General features: G+C 37.1%; 1 protein-coding gene across 1 annotated transcript in view; it reads right to left on the bottom strand.

Annotated features, from left to right (window-relative positions):
* Window positions 1-22,099, bottom strand: part of INSC (INSC spindle orientation adaptor protein) — a 66,213-nt gene that overhangs the window by 4,378 nt on the left and 39,736 nt on the right. The window contains 2 exon segments of the mRNA XM_030451538.1: window positions 4,664-4,842; window positions 5,185-5,356. Coding sequence (XP_030307398.1) covers window positions 4,664-4,842; window positions 5,185-5,356 — 351 coding nt within the window.

The following is a 22,099-nucleotide window of genomic DNA, read 5'->3' as shown; positions in this document are numbered from 1 at the left end:
CTAATACATAGGAAAATTCTTGGAACTTTAATACTAGAGATGAACTCTCTAGAGGAAAACACAAACTTTAATATGGAGTCAATTTGCTTTGAAAAGCAACACTTCCATGAACACTGGTATTCGTGAAGCCTCATTTCTTTTGGACTTAGAGTTGATCACAAACTATAAACTTTTCTGCTGGCATCTCTCCTACTGCAGATTTTTCTTGTCAAATGATGCACAGTCCTATGCTGAAGTCTTTACCTGAGACTCTTTCCCCATTATCTGGCTCCAAATTTCATAAAGCCTGAGGCAGTCTCAAAATAACTGTGAAGTTCTGTTGAATCAGCAAACTAGTTCAGATGTTATTGTGAGACATGGAGCATACAAACAGATCTAGATAAAAGTGACTGCCTAAGATTCATTTCCACAAGGAAAATAAAATTTCTGGAAAAAAATAAACCAGATCTTCTTCAGAACTGAAATAATTTTGAAAGAATTGAAAGACTTGAAAACATTTAACGTGGAATCTCTACTGTATATGCACTATTTAGCACCAATTTCATTAATTGTTCAAGACATTTCTTGTAAAATATTACATTCCAAGATTATAAAGGACTGGCACCTGAGACAATTTATGAGTCTTGCAATTTTTGTGAACTTCTAGCCTTGAGGAGGCAGAGTGCAGAGAACTGGTTTAAGTGCCACTAAAGCAGAGTGGTCAGGAATTAATTTCTGGTGATTATGCCAGAATGTGATAGTTTTCTACTTGAGGAGGAAAAGGAAACAAGAAAGTGTCATCTCTAGATACACTGTTTATAAGCTGAGTTGCTCAGAACCCAAGACTGAAATCACAGCCGCCACCTGGGCAGTCATTCTGGTTTTGGAAAACAAAGTTCAGTGGCAAAACTCGGGCTGTTTGAAATTTACCTCATTTCCTGAAAATATGAAGACAAAAATACAAGAGATGCAGCAAAATGCATACATAACCATCTCTAACTTAGAGCCTTAGAGCCTCGGTACAACCTGCAGCAAAGTTTGTTGTTTATAATTTCTGTGGTAAACAGCACAGCATGGCCTGATTGTCCTGTCAAACTGGCAGGCAAAGGCAGAAAATAAAAACTGCAATCAATTGTGCTGACACAGCATGTTTCCTCTTGAGAGACTTTACACCGAGTAAGTGCAATGTCTGCCCAACTTTTCACAGATGATTAAACAAAATGCAGAGAAGTTAAATTGATTCTTCAAAATCGGAGCAGCAGCAATATGAGGAATTGATCCCATGAATGAAAACCTCACCACACCAAGCTAGCAAACAGCAGAGTTTTTCAGGTAAGAGAAGATTTTACTCTTTCTTTGCAAGCTGAAGCTTCTTGTCTTATCCTGCATCAAATCCAAATATAAAATGGTTTTTAAACAACGGTTATATAATTTATCACCTATCTTTCTAGCTTTATTAGCTGCAAACATGTGTTTTCTGTGTGATCTAGCCAGTACTGGAAAGCACCTCATAATTTCAGTGTATAGTTTACCAGCCACCATTCCCAGCCAGAACACTGAGAGGAAGGCAATTCTAACCATACATACAGTCATGGTTATTCTGATGTCAAGAGCTGGATATTAATGGGAATCTCTGCAAAAATAACCTGTGCAGATACCCTTTTATCATAAGAGTTGTCCTTACAAAAGCTTTGCTTTTTTACCCACAGTATGCAAACCTACAGAAGTGCACTGAGCTGCAGAAAGAAGGTGTAAGCATTTAGTCAGACCATTTGGGACTGTTGAAAACTACATGCAGCTGATCTGGAAAATAATCATAGAATCATAGAATTGGCTGGCTTGGAAGGGACCTCAGAGATCATCGAGTCCAACCCTTGAACCACCGTTGCGGTTGCTAGACCATGGCACTGAGTGCCACATCCAGTCCCTTTTTAAATATCTCCAGACACGGAGAATCCACTACTTCCCTGGGCAGCCCATTCCAATGCCGGATCACTCTTTCCGTAAAGAAATTCTAATATCTAACCTCAACTTCCCCTGGCACAACTTAAGACCCTGCCCTCTTGTCTTGTTGAAAGTCGTCTGGCAAAAGAGACCAACCCCCCCCTGGCTCCAACCTCCTTTCAGGGAGTTGTAGAGAGCGATGAGGTCTCCCCTGAGCCACCTCTTCTTTAGGCTGAACAGCCCCAGCTCCTTCAGCCACTACTCATAGGGTCTGTGCTCGAGTCCCTTCACCAGCCTGGTTGCCTTCCTTTGGACCTGCTCTAGGACCTCGATATCCTTCCTGAACTGAGGGGCCCAGAACTGGACACAGTACTCGAGGTGTGCCCTCACCAGGGCTAAGTACAGGGGCAGGACCTGCTGGTGACAGGACCAGACCTGGAGCTTGAGTCTACTGAAGTCAGACCTGAGAGAGGAGAACCACTGAGTTTTGCACCCAAGCCTGTCACTGGCTGCTTGTGTACCTTGCCATAGGTGATAGACTTCCAGGTAACTCCATGAGTTTTCTCATGGGAGAGATCTGCTCACAGCTCAGACTGGAAGGGATATTCCTCTTCTGATCTGACTGTGAGATGGGGCTCCCTTTTCCATACTTTTTTTGCTCTGAGAGCTTTAAAAAGCATAGACAGAGACTATTCATCAGCTGCCTTCCTCCACACCATCAATGATTTTGTCTAATACTTCTTGCCAGATATAAGGAAGACAGGCACCTAGCATGGGCTGTACTGCTCAAACTCTGCTTAAAGCTCCCTATTCTTTTTAGCCCACACTGGCTTCCATACCTCAGGGAAAAATAGCACAGCAATTTAACAAAATGGAGTCAGGTATCTCACAGGCTTCATGACAAGCAGAAATGAAAAGCAGTTGTCAATGAGCAATAAATTCCCCAGTATTCAAGAAATGCTGACTGAGAAGTACTGCAAGTTCCTTTCATCAAGGTGGGGATTTTGAAAAGAAATATAAAAGATGTTAATATTCTTCTTATTAAAAACATTGGTCTCAAAGTTTTTCTAGAGTGTTAGGCAATATTTAAAAATCAAATTTCACTTCAACTTTTTAATGTTGAAGTAATATATGTCTTTGCTATCCTTTTGACCCTACAAAGCCTCAGGATCCTAGAGGAAGGCTGGTGTTAAGGGTTTCAAATCTTAAACAAGATAGAAGGTCCCAGTTAAGACCCTGCAGCATCTCCCAAACCCCAAGAAAACAGGAAAGAATGTAATAGAAAAAAGCAGCAATGGTTTCCAGTTTCACCTTCCAACTTAAAAGCCTTTCTCAACCTGAAACCTTTTTGAAACATAATTCGTTGATTTTAGACCTAGGAATAACCACTTTAAAGTTGATATGTTCACTGGACATTAATTCTTTGTCTGACTTAAAACCAGAAGCTGTTAGACTGTACCTCCACAAATTCACAGGTAAGGTGAGAATACTTGCAGCTCTGAGCAGACAAGTGGGAATGCAGAGAGAAACATTTTATTATACATAAACATACTGTGCACAAACATACATATTTCATATTTTCCTATGCAAAATCTAAGATGAAGGTTCAAGTCAAGAATGCAAACAGTTTGGGCTAAACCCTTCTGACAGTGCTTAAATTCCATGAAGACACCTGACTGTATACATTATCCTGCTGAATTTAAGCATGAACCCTTCCAAAAAGGTATTTTGATGCTCATTTAAAGTAAAAAAGCTGCTATCCAAGAAAATATGTATCTGCAGCAAGGAAAAGAACATAGCACATTCATATCCACTTTGACCCAGAACTGGAGGATAAGGTATCGGGAAGTATTTCCTTTTTCTTTAACTTTAAGATGAGATAAGGTGGCACAAATGAAAACAAAACTCACTGTTCCTTTCCAGCATTTCAGCCAGCTTTCTCCCATTTTTGGCCTACAGCGAGTATACTTTGGTCTATTTTAACAAATTATTTTTCTTAAATCAGCAGTAATGCTAAAATAATAATGTATTTTAAAATACTGGATAGTTTTCTACAAGATAGCTGTGTTACTTAAATTAAAGCTCTATATGAAAAAGAGGGAGTTTAAGTCTGAGGGGCACTTTTATAAAATTTTACTATAATTACACTGTATTTTGTTGTATTAGCAATGAATCTTATTCCTTGTTTAATTTTTTCAACATTTAGTTGAACTTAATTCTAATAAATCTTCTGGCTACTTGAAAGGTGGGTAAGGAATGGGCTTGTGAGACCTGAGTTATGGACTTCTTGGGAATTGGTCTAGGTGTTCTCTAAGAGGTCCAGTCCAACCCAACATATTTTATGACTTAGCTGTATTCACAATAGCTCAGTAACAGAAGCAGGTTAACAGAGCTGACTAGCAACCCTCATCCCTTAGTTACAGCTCATGAAACCCTTAAGCCTCATAATTGTTACTCTGCTGTTACTCTACATCATCTCTGAGATGCCCAATAAGCAGCTGCCTCCTCAGCACCCCATTGCATGGCAGTACTTGGGAGGAACAACAGAATCCTGACTTCACCTGTGTATTAGCATAGGCCTTAAATTTTCTGTGTCTCTTTACTAAAAAACTGGTGAAAAAGAAAGGGAAAGGCAAATGTTCATTGGCAGTACTTGCCAGTAAAACTTGCAAACCTTCTACCACACAGCTAAGACTTGATCCAAGGCACAGCAGCATCAATGGGCTGAGGAACTGCTCACCTGGTCTCGGGAATATGGAGTGTCCACTACGTGTCTGTCAGAACATGCTGATAAAAGAATCTTTGTTGCATTTAACTGGAGCAGTATTTCACAAGCCATGGTATCAAAGAAAGTAATATTGGCAAGAGCTGCTGAAGCCAGCAGGAAAACTTCACCAGATGAGGCATCTTGGCACAGTTCTAGGAATGCAGAAAATAAGTTGAATTAAAGTCATTCCTTCACTGCAAAAAAACAAGTTTAAGTGTTACAAAGAAATATTTAATCATCTACAACATGCATTAGTAATCTGAATATCAAAGTTCAGACTCATCAAGATAAAAAAAAAATCATCTTAATTTTGTCAATTCTGGAGTTTAAAAATATTATCTAATTGCAGAATGTTCTGATTCAGAATTAAAATTATTTTATCTTTTATGGAAAGAATGGAAAAAATTATTTAGGAAATATTTCTAATGAAAGAGAGTCCTACCCCATCCTGTTACTTGAGCTAGAAAGACTCAGAAGTTCCATAAAGGACTTACTGACAAGTGCTGTCACGATTTCTTCCATATTTTCCAGAAAGCTGCTGAGGTGCTGAGTGAACGTGAGATGTGGAGATGTGATCTGGGCAATTACAGCTGCTGCTTCTGCATGAGTAGCTTCAGAATGAGTGTTATCAGTAAGAATGTCAGCCAGGCACAGTATCCCATCAACCTATGGAAGAAAAAACAACATAGGTATAGGTTGGAAATACTCCAGAAAATGCTTTTGCAACCTGAGATGGGTTTACAGTTCTCTTTTCTTGGCTGTGGCTAAACACCCCAAAGTCTATTTTCAAAAATTACTTAAGCTTGGAGGCATTTATGACAAAGCAAGTTTTTATTTAGCAAATACAAATGAGTCCATCATAGAAAGTTCAGTCATCAGCAAGAGGTCTTGTATTTCGTTAATATTTGATAAATACTTAATATTTCTGCTGAACTTTTGGTCAAATAAACAAGTCTTTTCTGACAGATGTCTCAAATTAAAAATTAATCAAAAAAATAAGTTCTGATAAGCAAATGGGAACTGGTACTATGCCATAGTCTAATTTAAGTTCTTTTCTGAGTGTGCTCCATTGTGGCACTCTAGTGTGAGTGTAAAGGAACTTCTTGTACAGGCATTTTTTGCCACTTCTTTTTTGCACTGAATTCGTCACAAAGCAAATGCAGGATCAAAAAATACTGTTAAGGGGAGACCTTTGCCAAAATGCACGTGATGAACTTGGACAGCTCTCAGTCAAAACTAGGTCTGTATATCCCTTACCTACTTGGGGAAAAAAAGAAAAAAAAAAGTAAAATGCACACTTGTTTATGCTTTTAGAGTATCTTAAGTGTTCTAAACCCATTTCCTGCACAGCTTAGGCAGATACATCATATATGCACATCATGCTCTGGATGACACTGATGCAAGGGAAGACTGCAAGAGCATAGCCAAGGGGAGAGCCTGAACTGCAGAAGTGCATCCTCTGTTAACAAGCAATGCCAGCAAAGGAGGGTTCTCTGTAGACAAGGACATAATCTGTGAACTTTCAAATTAATGGGACTATGTTTCTCCCCGTTTAAAATATCCCTGAAAAATTCATCACATTGTCAAGCTGGTAGGTGTAGGGGACAAAGCATGAAGATTTATAGAATTATGGAGATGTTTATCCCATATCTACATATATTCATTAATTAAATATTTATAGAAATGAAACTAATCTATCCATAGGGAAAGTTTACAAGTGACCAGAACTTTTGCAGACTTCACAGAGTAACTGTTTTAAAAATGGGCCTTATTTTTTTATTTGAAGTTATGAAAAAATGTGGAGTCAAGATGTATAAACAAAACCAAGCCCAAGCAGTGTTGTACACTCACCAGGACTCTTTCCTCAGGTCTGTTATTCAGATTGCATTCTGTGCCTATTCAAAGCTCCCTCAGATCATGCACATTAAATCCTGTCCATTATCTCCAATACTGGTATTTAGCAAACCTCTCATATGCAGGATTTTCTTTATTACTTATTAATACAAAATGTTGAGCTGTCTTAAATGGGTAAGAATTAAATTATTTGATAAGCACTGACAGTTACTGTATTTTTACAAGAAAAGCTCTCAGATTGATGGGTGCAAAAATTACCCTCTGGAAGATCATTCATTGGGATGCACTTTTTAATAGGTAATAGACTACATCACTAGAACTCTAATAACATAGATAAATACATAAGAAATTATCTCTCTATTTTTTCCTCAGATTACAAATGGGATTTAGTATAGAAGCTCAAGTACTGGCAAGAACAGGAAGAATAAATTTTCAGCATTAAACTTTTTCTTGACAAGCTTTCAACATTAATCTACCTAGAGCAAAATATTTCCTCCTAGTTATGGCAGAATTCTACAGCTTGAAACAGCAGGTTCACATAATTCACTTGGCTTCAAGTTATATTAATAGATCCCAGTGTCAAGAATATGAATATGTCTTCACAAAATGATTTAGTAGCTAAAGTGTGCTAGACAATATCATACACAAAAAAGCCCAACTTTGTCACCTTGAAACCTTCCCAGATCACACCTTGTCTGGGGTCTGAAGGAAGCTAATAACAACAGTCAGTATAACAACGTTAAATATATTTCAAGGACTTGAAAAAAATATTTCACAAGAAACTCCTAAGACCTGGTAACTGGATACAGCACTCCAGCTTTAAACTTACCTGTTAAAATTCCCTTGGCCAATTTTTATTCAATACCCTTGATAAAATTACTTTAGAGTAGTTTTATGCTATTTCAAAACAAGTAATGGCTTATGAAAGGTACAAGAACAAAGTTAGATTTTTCCATCACCATAGATTGTTTATATATACAATAAAATGTAATCCTCTAACAATACAAGGGCAGTACTCAAGCATTAAATAGCATATTTGATTTTTTTATTTAAGTGATTCTTTTTATAAATTGGAAGTGTCTGACTTGTAAATAGAAGAGCACGTATATTTTTATTTAGTGTAAAGATAAAATATATATTTTTGGTCCATGAAAGCCAGCACCAGTTAGTTTTTCTTTCTATTCAGAGTCCTGTAAAATGCTACAAATTCAGCCTAATATTTACACTTTTGCCTCCCATCCTAAATATATAAAATAAAATAAAATCATTCTACTATAGCAGGCAACCCCATTTATATGTGTCTAGCAATAAATTTTAAAATGACAGGGGAACAATCTAATAAAAGCACTTTAACATCCAAAAAGAAATTGCTGTTCAAAGCATTTTTATAATTAGCTTTCACACTGAAAGGAACTTTGGATGGCTGCCCTGTTTTCTGTTTAATTTTGGTTAAGTAATCAGCTAAATGTCAAATCTGTTCACCACCTTGGCAATACAAAAGAACCAGTTAGCCAGATGATGCAAACAAATGAATTCCATGAATGCAACAAGATGCTGTGGAGCCCCTGCATTTGAGGAATGGCATTCAGTAAACGCTTGATCACTAATATTCTAATATTGATAACTGGAAAAAGGCCAGGAACTGACATCCTTAGGAGCATAGCCTTGTTATAGAAACTTAATCCAAGTGACGAAATAAATGTGACCACTCTAGTGCATAAATCAAGACTTTTGGAAGGAAATAATTTCTTTTCTCTGAAACAGGAATGAACGAGTTCTGGGGCAGCCCTTTTTGTTTTTTGTTTTGTTTCTTCACTATGTTTCTTCTTCTCCCTAAAAATGTTAAGTAAATCTAAGCATCTACTCAAAGTAGCAATACAGGAATTGGTATGAATTGCATTAATGACTTCATGATTTGAAATACTGGACACAACAGTCTTAAACCTCTGCTTTCCACAGAGAGGCACAAGGCAGGCTTTCCAAGAGACCCAGAGTCTTCTTGATAATGCCTGTCTTCACCTGTATAAATGATGATATTATGCTTTCTCTCATACCATGACTTTCTCTAATGTTTCTGGTTGCCCACTCTTAACACTCAGATGATCTCTAGATACTGATCAGCTTTCCCATGAAGTTTTTTTGGTTTTTTTTTTTCCATTCTCTAAATTGATTTCCCAAGTCATCTGGCTGAGATTGGAAAGCCTTACTGGCTTTTGCCACCATCAAACCCATAGAGAACACTATCAACCCACAACTGTGTGTTTCTCATAAGCAGCATTAGCAGGTTCCAAAGGCATTTTAAAGGAAGAATGGAAGAGAGATGGTGAGATCCAGATAGAAGGCAGCAAATGTGAAAACAAACAAACAAACAAAACACATAGGGAATCATATGTTAAACATGTCTCAACCTGTCTCAGCCTTCCCAGGAGGGTAGAAGAGAATTTCAGAAGCAAAGGCTGCATCAAACTGTCACGAACTGACAGATCAGAGCTTATTTTATCTTTTCACACATGCTGTGTGTTAGCACCTCCAGATTGAAGCCAGGACAGGTTAACTGTATAGGTGAAGACATGAACATTAGCAGAGTAAACAGATATAAAAAGGACAAACCCACAAACATGAAAATTTATGGGATGAAGAAGAGTAAGACATAGAAGGAAAGAAAGAAAAATTATCATATTCAGAAAACATTTTAATCCCCCTGCTAAACATTCTTTGAATATAATCTACTTCACTCCCCAGACCATCACACAAACCATGAAGTCACTTCACTAGTCTCGATTTTATTGAAAGCTTTATCCAGCAGAATCCATATACTGCTTTTTGATGACTCATGGAATGAACTCCTGTGTCAGATTCCATAACTTACTCTGCACCTTCAGAAGGCCTACAACTCTTCTTTAATTTCTGCATTGAAAAAAAGGAAGGGAAAAGGACAAGATACTCCACCTTGTACAGAAAGATCTTTTATATATGAACATTTGGTCTTCCAAGTGCTCTTCTGTTAAGAAATGCCTTAGCTCTGGTAACTGAGAAGTGTGATTTATACTAGATTAAGAGTTTAAGTTGGGGGAATCTATTTGTATTTGTAGGATTTTCTTGATATCTACATTAGGAATTCCAGAAAAGATATGGTTTTTAAATAATGGATAAGGCATTATATATTACACTTTGGAGCCTGAATTCCATTAAAACAAAGCCACACAGACAGAAAAGGACTCAGCAACAAGATGAGAGGAACTGTCATGTTTCATATACGAATGCTGAACAAAATACTTGGACCTGAAGTCTGAATTAGGGAAAGATCATACATTAGAAGTTTCCACACAGCCCTCATTTTTATTTACCCTGGGGGATCATAGTTTGAGAAAAATAAAAAATCATCTCAACTATTCCTATAAACAAACAGGGGCTCCAGGGTTATGTATAGAAGAGCTCTCCAGAAAATGAGCTGTTCTCACTGAAAAAAACATGCTCTGACCATCTAGTTTTAAATAAATAATGTCACAGATACTTGATTGCATGAGGGCATATTCCCATCCACCTGGTGTCTGGCATTTAAAAACAAGAACACTCAACGTGTTTGATTACTTTGTATCATTTAGGTTTTGCGTGACACAATGGATTTTATTTTCAAGAGACTGTTGGTGTACCCCTCCATGAGAAAAAAAAATAAATCAATCCCTTGCATGCTACATTTTTAGAGGACCCTCTTCATCTATTACAGTCATGTGAAAGTGCCTCTAAAAAAAGAGCAGCATGGAGGTCACAGGCAGAGAATCAGCTATTACCAGCTAATCTAACCCTTCACAGTGCCTTTCTTCTGTCAGGAAAAGTATCTGATAAGCTTCCTGATAGAATTCTGGGTGTGTTTAAATTAAAATTTTCGAAGCTTAACATGCTTATGCAAAAGAGTTAATAAAAGGTATTATTATTATTACAGTAATGTCACATAAAACTTCTCTCAGATTAAAATTCATGAACAGGTCATTATAGCATGAAGTTAGAAATAACCAGTCCTACTCTGTGCTCAGAGTATGACAGTGAAAACTTGACAGCAGAAAGGAGAGCAATATTACAAAGATAGAAAGAGTGACTGAGCAGCGGAGAGGGCACAGGATGTTGCCTCTTTTAATTGTTACTTTAAATATGAGATTCTGCAAATGTATTCAGAAACAGATCCTTAAGCAAAAAGTCTTCCTGCAAAAATTTCTAATTTTAACAGTGCCAATTGGTTTAGCCTAAATAATATCCAGATTCTGAAATACAAGGCCTGTGCAGTATTTGAATCACATGTACACTAATGAAACACATTTAATATATATACAGCAACTTGCTCAGAAAAATGCTTTTTTGTCTAAATTCATACAATTGCCAAAACTGCAATCACCATTCTGTTCTTTCTAAAACTTTTAAGAAAAGCACTGAGGCACCAAGTGTTAATGTAATTGTTTGCTACATTCATTACTGTAAAATGGTTGTTCGATTATTTTCATAAATTAATTTAAATAAATTAGCTCCAGAACCAACCCTGTATGTGCCAGATTTTTATTGGCAGAGAATTTTTACAAGCAAGTTATAGAGCTTTATGGCAGCCATTTATAATGAAAACACTCATAGCACTTTAGCTATAAAACTTTTAGTGAGCAACTCAATAAGAGTCCATTCGTGTTGTAATAACAACAGAGGAAATTGCTACCCTTATTCAAACAAGAATTTCAGAAAAGTAAAAAAGTAGCAGTTTTCATCAACTGATGGAACTTTACTGGCTGCATCATACTCAGGCTATTTGGTTCTAAGATTCCTCTCCATACAGTTAGGAAAATCTCCTTGCATCTCCTACAAACATTGATTTATTTCTATGACTGCAGTGGCAATAAAATAATTTCAGAATTGCTTTAAGCATAAGAAATTCAAGTTTAAGATCAGCTCTTTGCATTGAATCTTTATGAGCAGTCAGATGCCTACTATGAGCCATCAGGTAGAATGACCTAATCTTTCTTTATTCAATTGTAAATCTTAATCCATTTTACTGAAAAAAATCTTTGATTGTTATACCCTTTGCTTGCTATCTCTGTGTTTTCTCTATCCTACAGCTCTGAAATACCATTTGTTGGTATAAGATTACTCTGGCCATACCTTCACCATGCTACATATTGTGGCAAGTCCTGTGCTACAAAACAAAGATTAAAATCTACTGACCTACCACCACGTTTTCATTTCATGGCTTGACTTTGCAAACAAAGATTTAAGAAGGGCTCTTAGCAGTGACCTAAACCACAGATGTTCCTCGTGACTTCATGGGATCACTTGCAAAATAAAGGACAGCATTTCATAAGCAGCCTCTTCTGCAGAATGACTTTTGCAACTATTAAAACAATTCTGAAGTGTGTGAATAAAATGCTGCAAGCTGACATTCTCCCTTTCTTAAACTCTTTATTGACTGCAAAAAAAGTTACTTGAACATACGGTCCTGTATCCAAACTCTTCTTTCAGATCTAAATAATTCCAGCATAGCCAGAATGCTAAAGCACCCAATGCTTTCAAGGAAATGTTAAAATAAACTAATAATAACAACAAAAATAATAATTTTTAAAAGGCAATGGTTGCTAAACCAGTTAAAGATAAACATTTTCTAGGAAGTCAGATCATCCTTATTGGTCACATTTTTCTGATAGGATCAGATGTTGAGTACGCATGCAACCTGGAACTGAAATCTGAGCTCAGTAGCATTAGGTAGCAGGGACATTATGCTAATTTATTCAATTCTCTTTGGCATTACAAGTCAGTTACTTTCAAATCCCTGTTCACCACAACTATTTTAAAAATGTGACTCCTGAAAATACAATAAACAGATATAGAGCCTCATTCCCTGTGGAGCACAGTGCTGACCAGCCTCATAGTAAATAATGTATTCTTTAGAGAATTTTGAAATTCCATGCACATTGTAACTATTGAAGACTCCTGGGCGCAGGGAGTTTAATCTGTTTACAGCTTATTATTAATGTCCATTTATTTTTGGCAGTGTTACTGTTAGCATTGCCTGAATTTAAAACATTAAAATACGGTCCCTAGAGACTTTCTGGGGACATTTTATAAGGGCAAGTAGCAATAGAACAGAGGGTTATGGTTTTAAACTGGAAGAGAAAAATAGATTTAGTTTAAACATTAGGAAGAAATTCTTCACTATGAGGTTGGTGAGACACTGGCACAGGTTACCCTGGGAAGTTGTGGAAACCCGATTCCTGGAAGTGGGCAAGGCCAGGTTGGATGAGGCTTTTACCAACAAGGTCTGCTGGGAGCTGTTCCTGCCCATGCAGGGGAGTTGGATGTAGATGATCTCTAAGGTCCCTTCCAACCCAAACCACTCTAATTTTATTATTCCTTCCCATAGCAGGTTTGGTATGCTTCCTTTTCTTAATCCTCCATGTGACAGCATTGCATCTGAGCCCAGACTATGACTGAATTGGGAGCCATGCTTTCTTTCTGTTCCCCCTTGCTCCCCATGCACACACACTTTTCTTCTTCTCCCAGTTTTTGAGGCAGATACTGTCACTATTCAAGCAGTGCTTTCAGGGCTGTAGGAGTGGGGAGGGGGGGGTTTTCCTCCACTCCCCAGGAGTGCTTGTGCATTAGATGTTTGTGAACTAATGCAGCTAAAGCAGAGGATCTATTCCGTAGGAAAAGGACCCCCAGAGTTTGCTGTGAATAGATAAACACACAGCCTAAAGTTTTCAAACTAAAAGCTTAATTGACAGGTAACATTTCTTGATTTAGGGGAATACTTAAGCTGTGCAGCCTTGGTCCTCATACACCTGCCTTGCTTTACATCTGCTCCTGGGGTAGTTTTAAACCCGGGGGAGGTTTGGGCAAGCCTTTGCCGTAATTCCAGCTTCCACTGGGTGCCACTATTGCATAACACAATGTGTGGATTACGCTGCATGAGTCAACAAATTGGCAAAAAACCGACTCTCACTTTGCACATCACTCTCATGAAGTTTTCAAAACATATTCAGACCATTAGCACTCATTTTTTCTCTCCTCAAAAATGCCATGTGAGAATCCTTTTAGAGAGAGAAACACAAGGAGAAACACAAAGGCTCAAAAGCAGAAGTGCTCAGATTCTTTCCTGATTTTCTATTTCAGTGTTTGTGAGGCTATGGGTGGATCTGTTCATGCTGACTAATAGTCAGTTCAGCACCCTATTATTTACATGAGTAAAACCTTACCACAAACCCACAGGTGATCTTAACACTCACTGAGTGTTCTTAAACTGTGTGCACATTAGAAGGATGGCAGTGATGCTGAAAATACACTACCAGCCTACCTTTGAATTTAATAACAATTAAGTACTAAGTTTATGGTGTGGATGTAATTTCTAGTGGATATTCATAATTTGCTAGATAACAAATTTTATTCACATTACTTAAGACAGAATCCAAAATTACTTAATTTTATTATTAAATTTTTTCAAAAAGTGTGGCCAGACAAAGTAGTCACCTCCAGTCTGCCTGTTTCACTTTACCCCTTTCTCTTGAATTTTGGTTTATTTCCTTTTCCCAAGCCACTAATAAATAACTAAATAAATAATATCAAAAATTAACTTCAGTCTTAATTAATGGAATATTTTGAGAGCTTAAACAAAACCATCTATGCACAAGACTTCAGAGAAAATCTTCAGGACTCCAGAATACTTCCAAATTAAAATTAACATAAACACTTAGCTCAAGTTTCTAGCTCAGGTTCATGTCAGCACTGATTAATCTGTGAACTTTACCTACCTATTAAACCACAAGCTAGAGGGGAAAGCCTTCCAGTGTATGACAGATGGCAAAATATCTCTGGAAAATGATTTTGCATATCAGTATGCCCTGATACATACAAAGCTTGCTTATCCTTACCCAGGGGCAGAAAAAAAATAAATTAAAGGAAAAGCTCTAGACAAGGAAAAGAATAGTCAGTAAAAGAACTATTGTCTGGAAACTTAATGGTAGACAAGTAGGATACTGTAAATATATGAGCAATGCTGTTAGGTGTTTAGTTTTTCAAGAACAGGATTATCATTTCAAATGAATTAGATTGTTTTTCCAACAGCTCTTTGAGTGCTTTTGAAGAGGTTTATGAAACACGAAAGTTTCAGTATAAGTCAGGCAGGGTGCCAAATCTAAGTGGTTTTGAAGAAGAACCAAGGACTAATCTGAACATAAACTGAGATTTATGCATTTTGCTAGTTTGAACTACTACTGAAAAACAAACCCAAGGAAGTGATCAAACTGAGAAGCTTGAATACAGATGCTTATATGAGGAAAAACAATTTTCTGCAGAGCTCTCAAATCCTCACTCTCACCCCAATAGATGACCAGCATTGACTGACAGACCACAGTAAGCCACTTTGTCCAGAAGACTCCATCATATTATTACCCACAGGTAAGATCAGCTCATATAAATGAATGAGTTAAAACCTCCAGCAGATGAATCATACAGAGCTGTGTCCAGCAGCTTGTATGCCCCAAAGAAATGTAAATCACCTAGAATCAGGTTTGATCAGTCACTATTTTTAGTACTCACACCAGTGAGGAATTCCAGAGCTGCAGTTAGATGTGTGAAGAAAGGATTTTCTCCTTTTGCATTTTAGTCACATGAATCCGAGACAGTTAAGTCCTTCAAAATTAAATGTGTACAAATTTTGAAAGTCCATGTTATGCAATCAAGGACATAAGGACAAAAATCACAGAGCACTAGAAAACTCCAAGAGTCATACTTAATTCAGGCAGGAAAATAAACATGGTCAATACCTTAGAAAGGAAAATCATAGTAGTACTGGATTGTCAGGTTCTGAAGGCATTTAAATCCCCGTTGTAGAACCAAATCCATGAAGGTGCCACTTTTCTTCTTGCAGACATCTCTGAAACCAGGGTGGCTTTAGGCAAGCTTAAAGGTCAGCCAGACAAGAAATGGAAGTTCTGAGCAGTTCTCTGGACTTTTCTAATGAGTTGCAAAAATCATTTGTAAAAAAATCATCAACAAAAATGAGTTATGAACTCCTCAGCAGAATGGGTTAAGTTAGACTTGTATATGTGAGTATATCTCAGTTCAGCAAAAATTTTGAGAAGAGGGAACTATCTAATGTGTCTCATTTAAATCCTGTGTCTCCTTACGCTTTATTGTGGCTATAACTCAGCTATTTAATGCATCCATTCAGTATGTGTGTTTGCATATGGCTACAAATGCAAATATACCATGCAACTGTTTCCTGCTGAGTAAGAAGAAAGGAATTATCAAAACTACTCATCTGATAGATCTTTCTAAAAGGCCAAGTCTTTCCAGTTTCTTTTCTGCCTCTGTCAGGGACAGGAGCAATATTTGAGGTCCAAAATAGCTCTCTCGGCAGTCTTTTAAATGCTTCAATTGATTCTCATTAATCTCTGCCTTCAGTTTAGGAGCTGAGTAAGCTGCTTCTTTCATCTTAAAATTAAATTTGCCTGATAGATCATTGTTATGATGTTTATTATTATTTGGTAGGGAAAACCCACCTGTTGTTTGATGTGTTGGCTTCTGTTCCTTCAGAAATCATTCATGGATCATTTGCTGCCCACATCATTGTCATTACTTTAAGCAATATTTGAAATCATCACAGAAAAATCATCCGGTGATTTACAAATTATTTCTCCTTCATAAAATTCTCTTAATATCTTAACTTTTGAAATATAAATCTAGATCTACTTGGAGTGCTTTGAATAAAATACTTAGTGAAATATAAAATCAATAGATAGCATAAAATATCAGCATAACTGACTGTAAGAACCATGTGTAAATTACATGTGACCCAAACAAGTGCAGAGTGGTAAGCTGGCATCAGCTCAAATTTTCCAAATGAAGTTGGAGTGAATGACAATCTACAGGCACTGCTCCAATGTGATCTTGCAGTAACCTGGCATAGTCTGAGGAAATTCCTTTTTAGCTTTCAAAATCTGTTTCAATGAAAATTTGGCTTAGGTGCAGAAGACAGAGGTTTATAAAAAGTCAGAGCCAAAGTGGTATATGAAAAGAGAGGTTGTTCTTCCTACAGTGACTGCATCCTACAAGAGAACCAAATAACAAAATACACCTAAATCTATCAGCTATCCCTCTGCATCAATATTGCTCTGGAGCTACAAAAAAAACACAGAAGAGCAGTGACAAGATTTACTCCCAACACATCACTGACAATACCTGAATGCCACTGCAATGCTTCTCCTGACCAGGTCTTACTGAAATATGACACAACCTGCACAAAACAGTTATGACTGTTATGATTTTTTTTCCATGTGGAAACTTCTGTGCTTAATCAATATGATACTTTAAGTACAGGACAAAAGGAAGCAAAGCCTAACTCAGTGAGTGACACAGGAGGAGTCACACTAAAGGCAAAAGACTTTAGAAGACACCTCATGCTTTTTTAATTAATTTATAGAGATTTAGGTATCAATTCATAGACTGCCTGCTGGGCCTGTTATCAAAAAGACAGACAAGGTTTGTCAAAAAAATTTTGTACCTATTTGGTGCTGAAAGTTCAGCTCTGTTCCACAGCACTGTGTTCAGTGGTCATCAAATGCATGTTTGCTTTGTGAAATTTATTGCAGGCTGAAACCTCAATCATAAACTTATCAACAAACATCCATCTCTGATGACATTTTTAACACTTAGTGGTTATTTGGTTTTTAAGTGAAATTATTCACATGCTTAAGGCTAAGTGCATGTGTATATGTTTGCAGAGTTTGGGCCATGCCTAAATGAGGACCTACTGATAAACAACAGAATCTGTGTCCTCTGAATGGCAGCTACTCATGAATTCCTTAGCTAAGTCTCACATTGTCCTACTTTACCAGTATTACCAAAATGTTTATCTTTATCTTTATTGACATGATTGCTGGCTCCTTTCTCTCTCCTCTGAAATCTATACTATGATTAAAGTGAAGCAAGGTTTGTAAGGAGAGGTAATATCCTTATACCATCAGGGTTACAACCAAACAACCTCTATAACTTAATTAGTTATTTTAACAGAATTCAAATAATGGCATTGACTTCAGGCAAGGCATTCTGTGTGTACTTTTTTTCCTACAGAGATCTGGCAATGCACCACAATCATGCACTAACGTGTCTGTCCTTATTCAAGTCCATGCCTCTTGAATAACAAATCCATCAATAAACCCTTGCTTTTTTTCTTTGCATAATAGAGTGAGTACTACCACAAAGGAAACAAATTTTAATCTGCCATGTAACTGGCAGAAGGTTTTCAACCAACAAATGATACTGCAGAGATAAAGTGCCAGTTGGTTTGGAGATTTTTTTGTCGGTTTTTTGGGGGGGAGGGGTGAGGAATGGGGACTTAATGGTATTTTAAATCATGCTTTTACAGTGGTTTCAGCATCCAGAAACAACTTCCCAAGCATTGTGCCCTAAAATTGTAGCCTGTAGCATTTCAGGATGGTCAGATTCTGCAACAGCCTAAGAAGTCTTATTATACTTACCTGGGATCCTGAAGAAAGAAGCTTCATATATATATATATATATATATGTGTGTGTGTGTGTGTGTGTGTAATCAGGGAGTAAAACTTGAAACATCACCTGATAGATACAAAGCCAGCAGTTGAGGAAGGGCAGTTCCTGCACTCTCAGATATGATTTAATGAATTTTGCAGGGGCTTTGACAGAAATGTAATTTGCCAAACCCAGCACATTTTTCACTGCCAATTAATTAAACAGCCTTACTGAGAAGAAGCGTCCAGTAAATTAAAGAGCTGCAAGTCTAGAACTTTACATTATCTAATTGTACTACAAACTCAGCTACTGAAGTAGATTTGCCTGGTTATCAAAAAGGCCATAGCCTTTTTTTTGGAAATGTTGTTCCCCACACCATTCCTTAAAATTGGCTTCTATTTCTGTCTCATGCCAACTCTTCATTCCCCTGTGACCTACACAATTATGCAGTGACAAGTGAGAGGCAGCTCCCAGCTCCAGTTAACAATGACATTAAGCTTCAGTGTGTTCTGCACTGCATGTCAAAAGTTGTCTGAATTAGTCTTTAAAAGGTTAACTTCCTCTTTCAAAATTCAGAACAACAAAAACCTCTTTATCCATTCCTGCTTACTGTAACTTGGCAAGCATGATTTTAAAGCCTGGCTACAAACAGCCATAAAAGATGAGACAAAATGTTATGAGATGAAAAAAGTGCATTGTGCAAACCAGAAGAGTTGACTCTTCAGTCAAAAGGTTGTTAAAGGAATAAGTTACCTAAACTCTCCATCTAAGCCATCTTACATGGTTTTAGCACACAAGCCAGTATTCTGTGGTTTTAAGAATGCAGGAAAAGTTTCCAATCTCTTCCCATCCATGAAGCTTCTTGAGCACTATTTTCAGGAATATGAAGCAGGGTTGAGAATGTATTTGTCAATGTGACCCATGAAAACTCAGCAAGGAGTATAACTTTGCATGTTGCCTGCTTTTGTGGGAAAAAGACAAGAGAAGGGCCCTGCAACAACTTAGCCCCTCCTAATAACTTGCAAAACTCCCTTGTAAGTAATTTGATATAATGTGCTTTAAATGAAGGGTTGAAAGTAATGTATAATCTATACCTGGGCAGTTTTGCTTGAAGTAATAAAAGCTGTAATAAAACTTTTGTTTTAACAAAAGGAACACTTTTATCACCAGTGTCTCTGGAGTATCTTCTCTTAATGAACTGATTCCAGGTGTCTTCCTTTCTGGAGTAGTTTAAATAGTGTAAGTAAACATGCACTGCACAATGTTAATATTTAGGCAGCTGCTCAAATGACTATTTGTATAAATCATTATGTTTTTGTGGGAGCTGAGCTTTGATCAAGGTTCCATCCGAGCTGTAGCTTTTTCATATAATAATGTTTCACAAATACAGTAAAAATTGCAGTTGATTGCACTGTTTGCTATTTATTCCTGAAATAACTCTGTAGTTCTTCTATTGCAGCAGGAAGTTTGCCTTAGTGAAAAATCACTCAGCTGAGTTTCTGCCTAGGGTGAAAATTAGAAAGCTATGCCTTTTCTTACCAGTCAAAACCAAGCATTGTATGGACAGACCTGAAGCAGAGAAATTTCCAGTCTTTGTAGCCTTTAACATGGTTACAAGTCAGCAGGAGGTACTTTGAATAAAGTGCAAAGCAATGACCTGTAAATCTAGGACCTAATGCAGTCTCAGGATGAGAAAAGGTAAAAACTGTTTTAGGCAAATAATATGCTAAAGAGGTATGATTTTAATCAAATATAAACATTCTCCCTGGCAAGTTTGCTTCATGTTGAACTCAATGTCTGTTAGATTTTATGTGTCTCGTCAATGAAAATGGTATTTGAAGTACAGTTATTCCTAATGCCATTTTGGAGGATGTGTGTTAGCAGACAAACAAGATCACCATTTATCACGACATGCACTTGTTAATCTACCCCAGCTCCATGCCTTCAGCAATCCTTCATGCATGGGAACCCTTGAGGTGAATTAAGTTGAGGTTAAAGTTGAATGTTGAGGTATTCTTTGGTCTAGAATGCTCAACCAATGACCATGTTGAGAACCAATCTCACACAACATCCCACGAGGACATTTCTGTCCTAAATTCCAGGGCTAGAGATACAAACAAGTCTGCATGCTCAGTACTAACATTGTTCTTCAGTTTCCAGTCATGCTCACCTCCCCAAAATTCTATTCAGTCCTTCTGGTTTTAGTGATTTTAGCTATTTTCTGTACTATTACCTATTTTTATATCATTTCTGCACAAACTCTGAAGTGCCTGAACCAAGAATAACAATTCTTTCTAATGCAATTCTTTCTCCTAAAAACTTTGCATGCTGAAGTGCCACGAGACACAGATGAAAGCTCTCGTGTGTGCAGGGACAGGCAGCTACAGAAATAATGCAAAGGAGGAAAATTCTGATTGCTTTTCCAGTGCCTCTCAACTCCTCTCTGAAGAGGGACTGTTCAGGCAGCTGGGACCAAAGAATGATCTCAAACTTGCTGGTCTAACAGTGGATTATGAAGCTAAAATTGTACCAAATAATTGGATATCCATAAGCATCTTGAAGCACTAAAATTACCACTTGTGGAGCACAGTTTACGTAGTACAACATTTATTTACACACAGTCCTCAGTCACAAAATGACACTTTCTTGACTACATTTCTGCTGTAATTGCCTCTCTAATTTGTTACCGTTGAGTTCCTGGAGTGCTGCAGTTCAAAAAAGTAACAGCACCCTATCAAAAGTCAGTAAAGTGCTTGCAAATGGAACAAGTAATCTAAACTGCTATTTTAACCAATCGATTATGCATTGTTGTACAACCAGCTGGATTTACCTAAAACAGTAAAAACTTGTCATTGTAACAACTAACAAACATCATTGTAACAACTAACATCATTGGAATTATAGCAAAGATTTCTTTCTCAGGACGATGAAAAAGTAATTGTGGCTTTTTCAACTGTACTGCTAAGAGAGTAGTGCATATGAATGTTTAAAGATGTGTGTCTGGGAACCACAAGATTTTTTAAAAACTGAGGAAAATATTTTAATTTAAAATAGGTCTTTTTCTACATCTTCAGAAATGAGCACTCAATTTTTGCTTTCCTTCATTAGCAAATGAGAACAGTATTTCCACATTGCAATCCAAAAACTTGCTGAAGATATGGTAAACCCAGTATAGCATCCTTCACATTAAATTTGCACTAACTATAAGGAAAGCCTAATACTCAGGTATCTTAAAAGCCACAAAAAATATTAAAATACTCTCTAACTTGGATTGCTTTCTGTGAACTACTGACTTCCTTGCTTGCCTTCTAAATAACCATCTACATAAACACATGTTGCTGTTACCTCCTTGTGTTGCTAGTGAATTGACAAGATCAAAAAGCATTAGATAAACAATATTCTCAATGTATTTAGTAATTAAGCACTACAATTAGTGCAGAAATGACACTGCCTCCTTTTAATACACCTTCCAGACAAGTGTTCCATTAGAAATGATAGCTGTTGCTGCTTTCTTTTAAATGGTCTTTTAAAACACTTTAATGACTGTGAAATCTCATTGAAAAACAGAGGAAGTGGGGCGAGTTGGGAGGTTTTTTTTTTGGTTGGTTGGGTTTTGTTTAGTTGTTTGTTTGTTTGTCAGAATTGCTTGGAGGCTGAGATTTTTTTGTTTGAGTGAAGTTTCTGTCATTAGAAAACAAGTTCAAATTGCACTGATGTTTTAATGCACTAGGTGGCATAATGATATTCGCATTAGAGTACATTAAGTTCTGCACCAGAGGAACCTGGTTCCTAGCTGAATAACATTCTGCCAGATAAGCTTTAATGGAAGGAATGATAATATTGCTAACTCTCTAGTTCCTTGCAAGAGAACTTCAAATTTTAAAAGAAGAGAATATAAAAGACTGGGGTGTTATTCACAATAAATTGCTAGTCCTCTGATTCATGCACTTCCCATTGATTCTCTCTGGTTAGAATTCTTGTACCTCCTAAACATGTACAAGAAGAATGAAGAGAGAGCACAAAGAGTAGTGAAAC

This window comes from Calypte anna, chromosome 5 (assembly GCF_003957555.1).
Source record: "Calypte anna isolate BGI_N300 chromosome 5, bCalAnn1_v1.p, whole genome shotgun sequence".
Lineage (NCBI taxonomy): Eukaryota > Metazoa > Chordata > Aves > Apodiformes > Trochilidae > Calypte > Calypte anna.
Note: the sequence above shows the minus strand (reverse complement) of the source record. Positions and strands in the feature narration are given on the sequence as shown.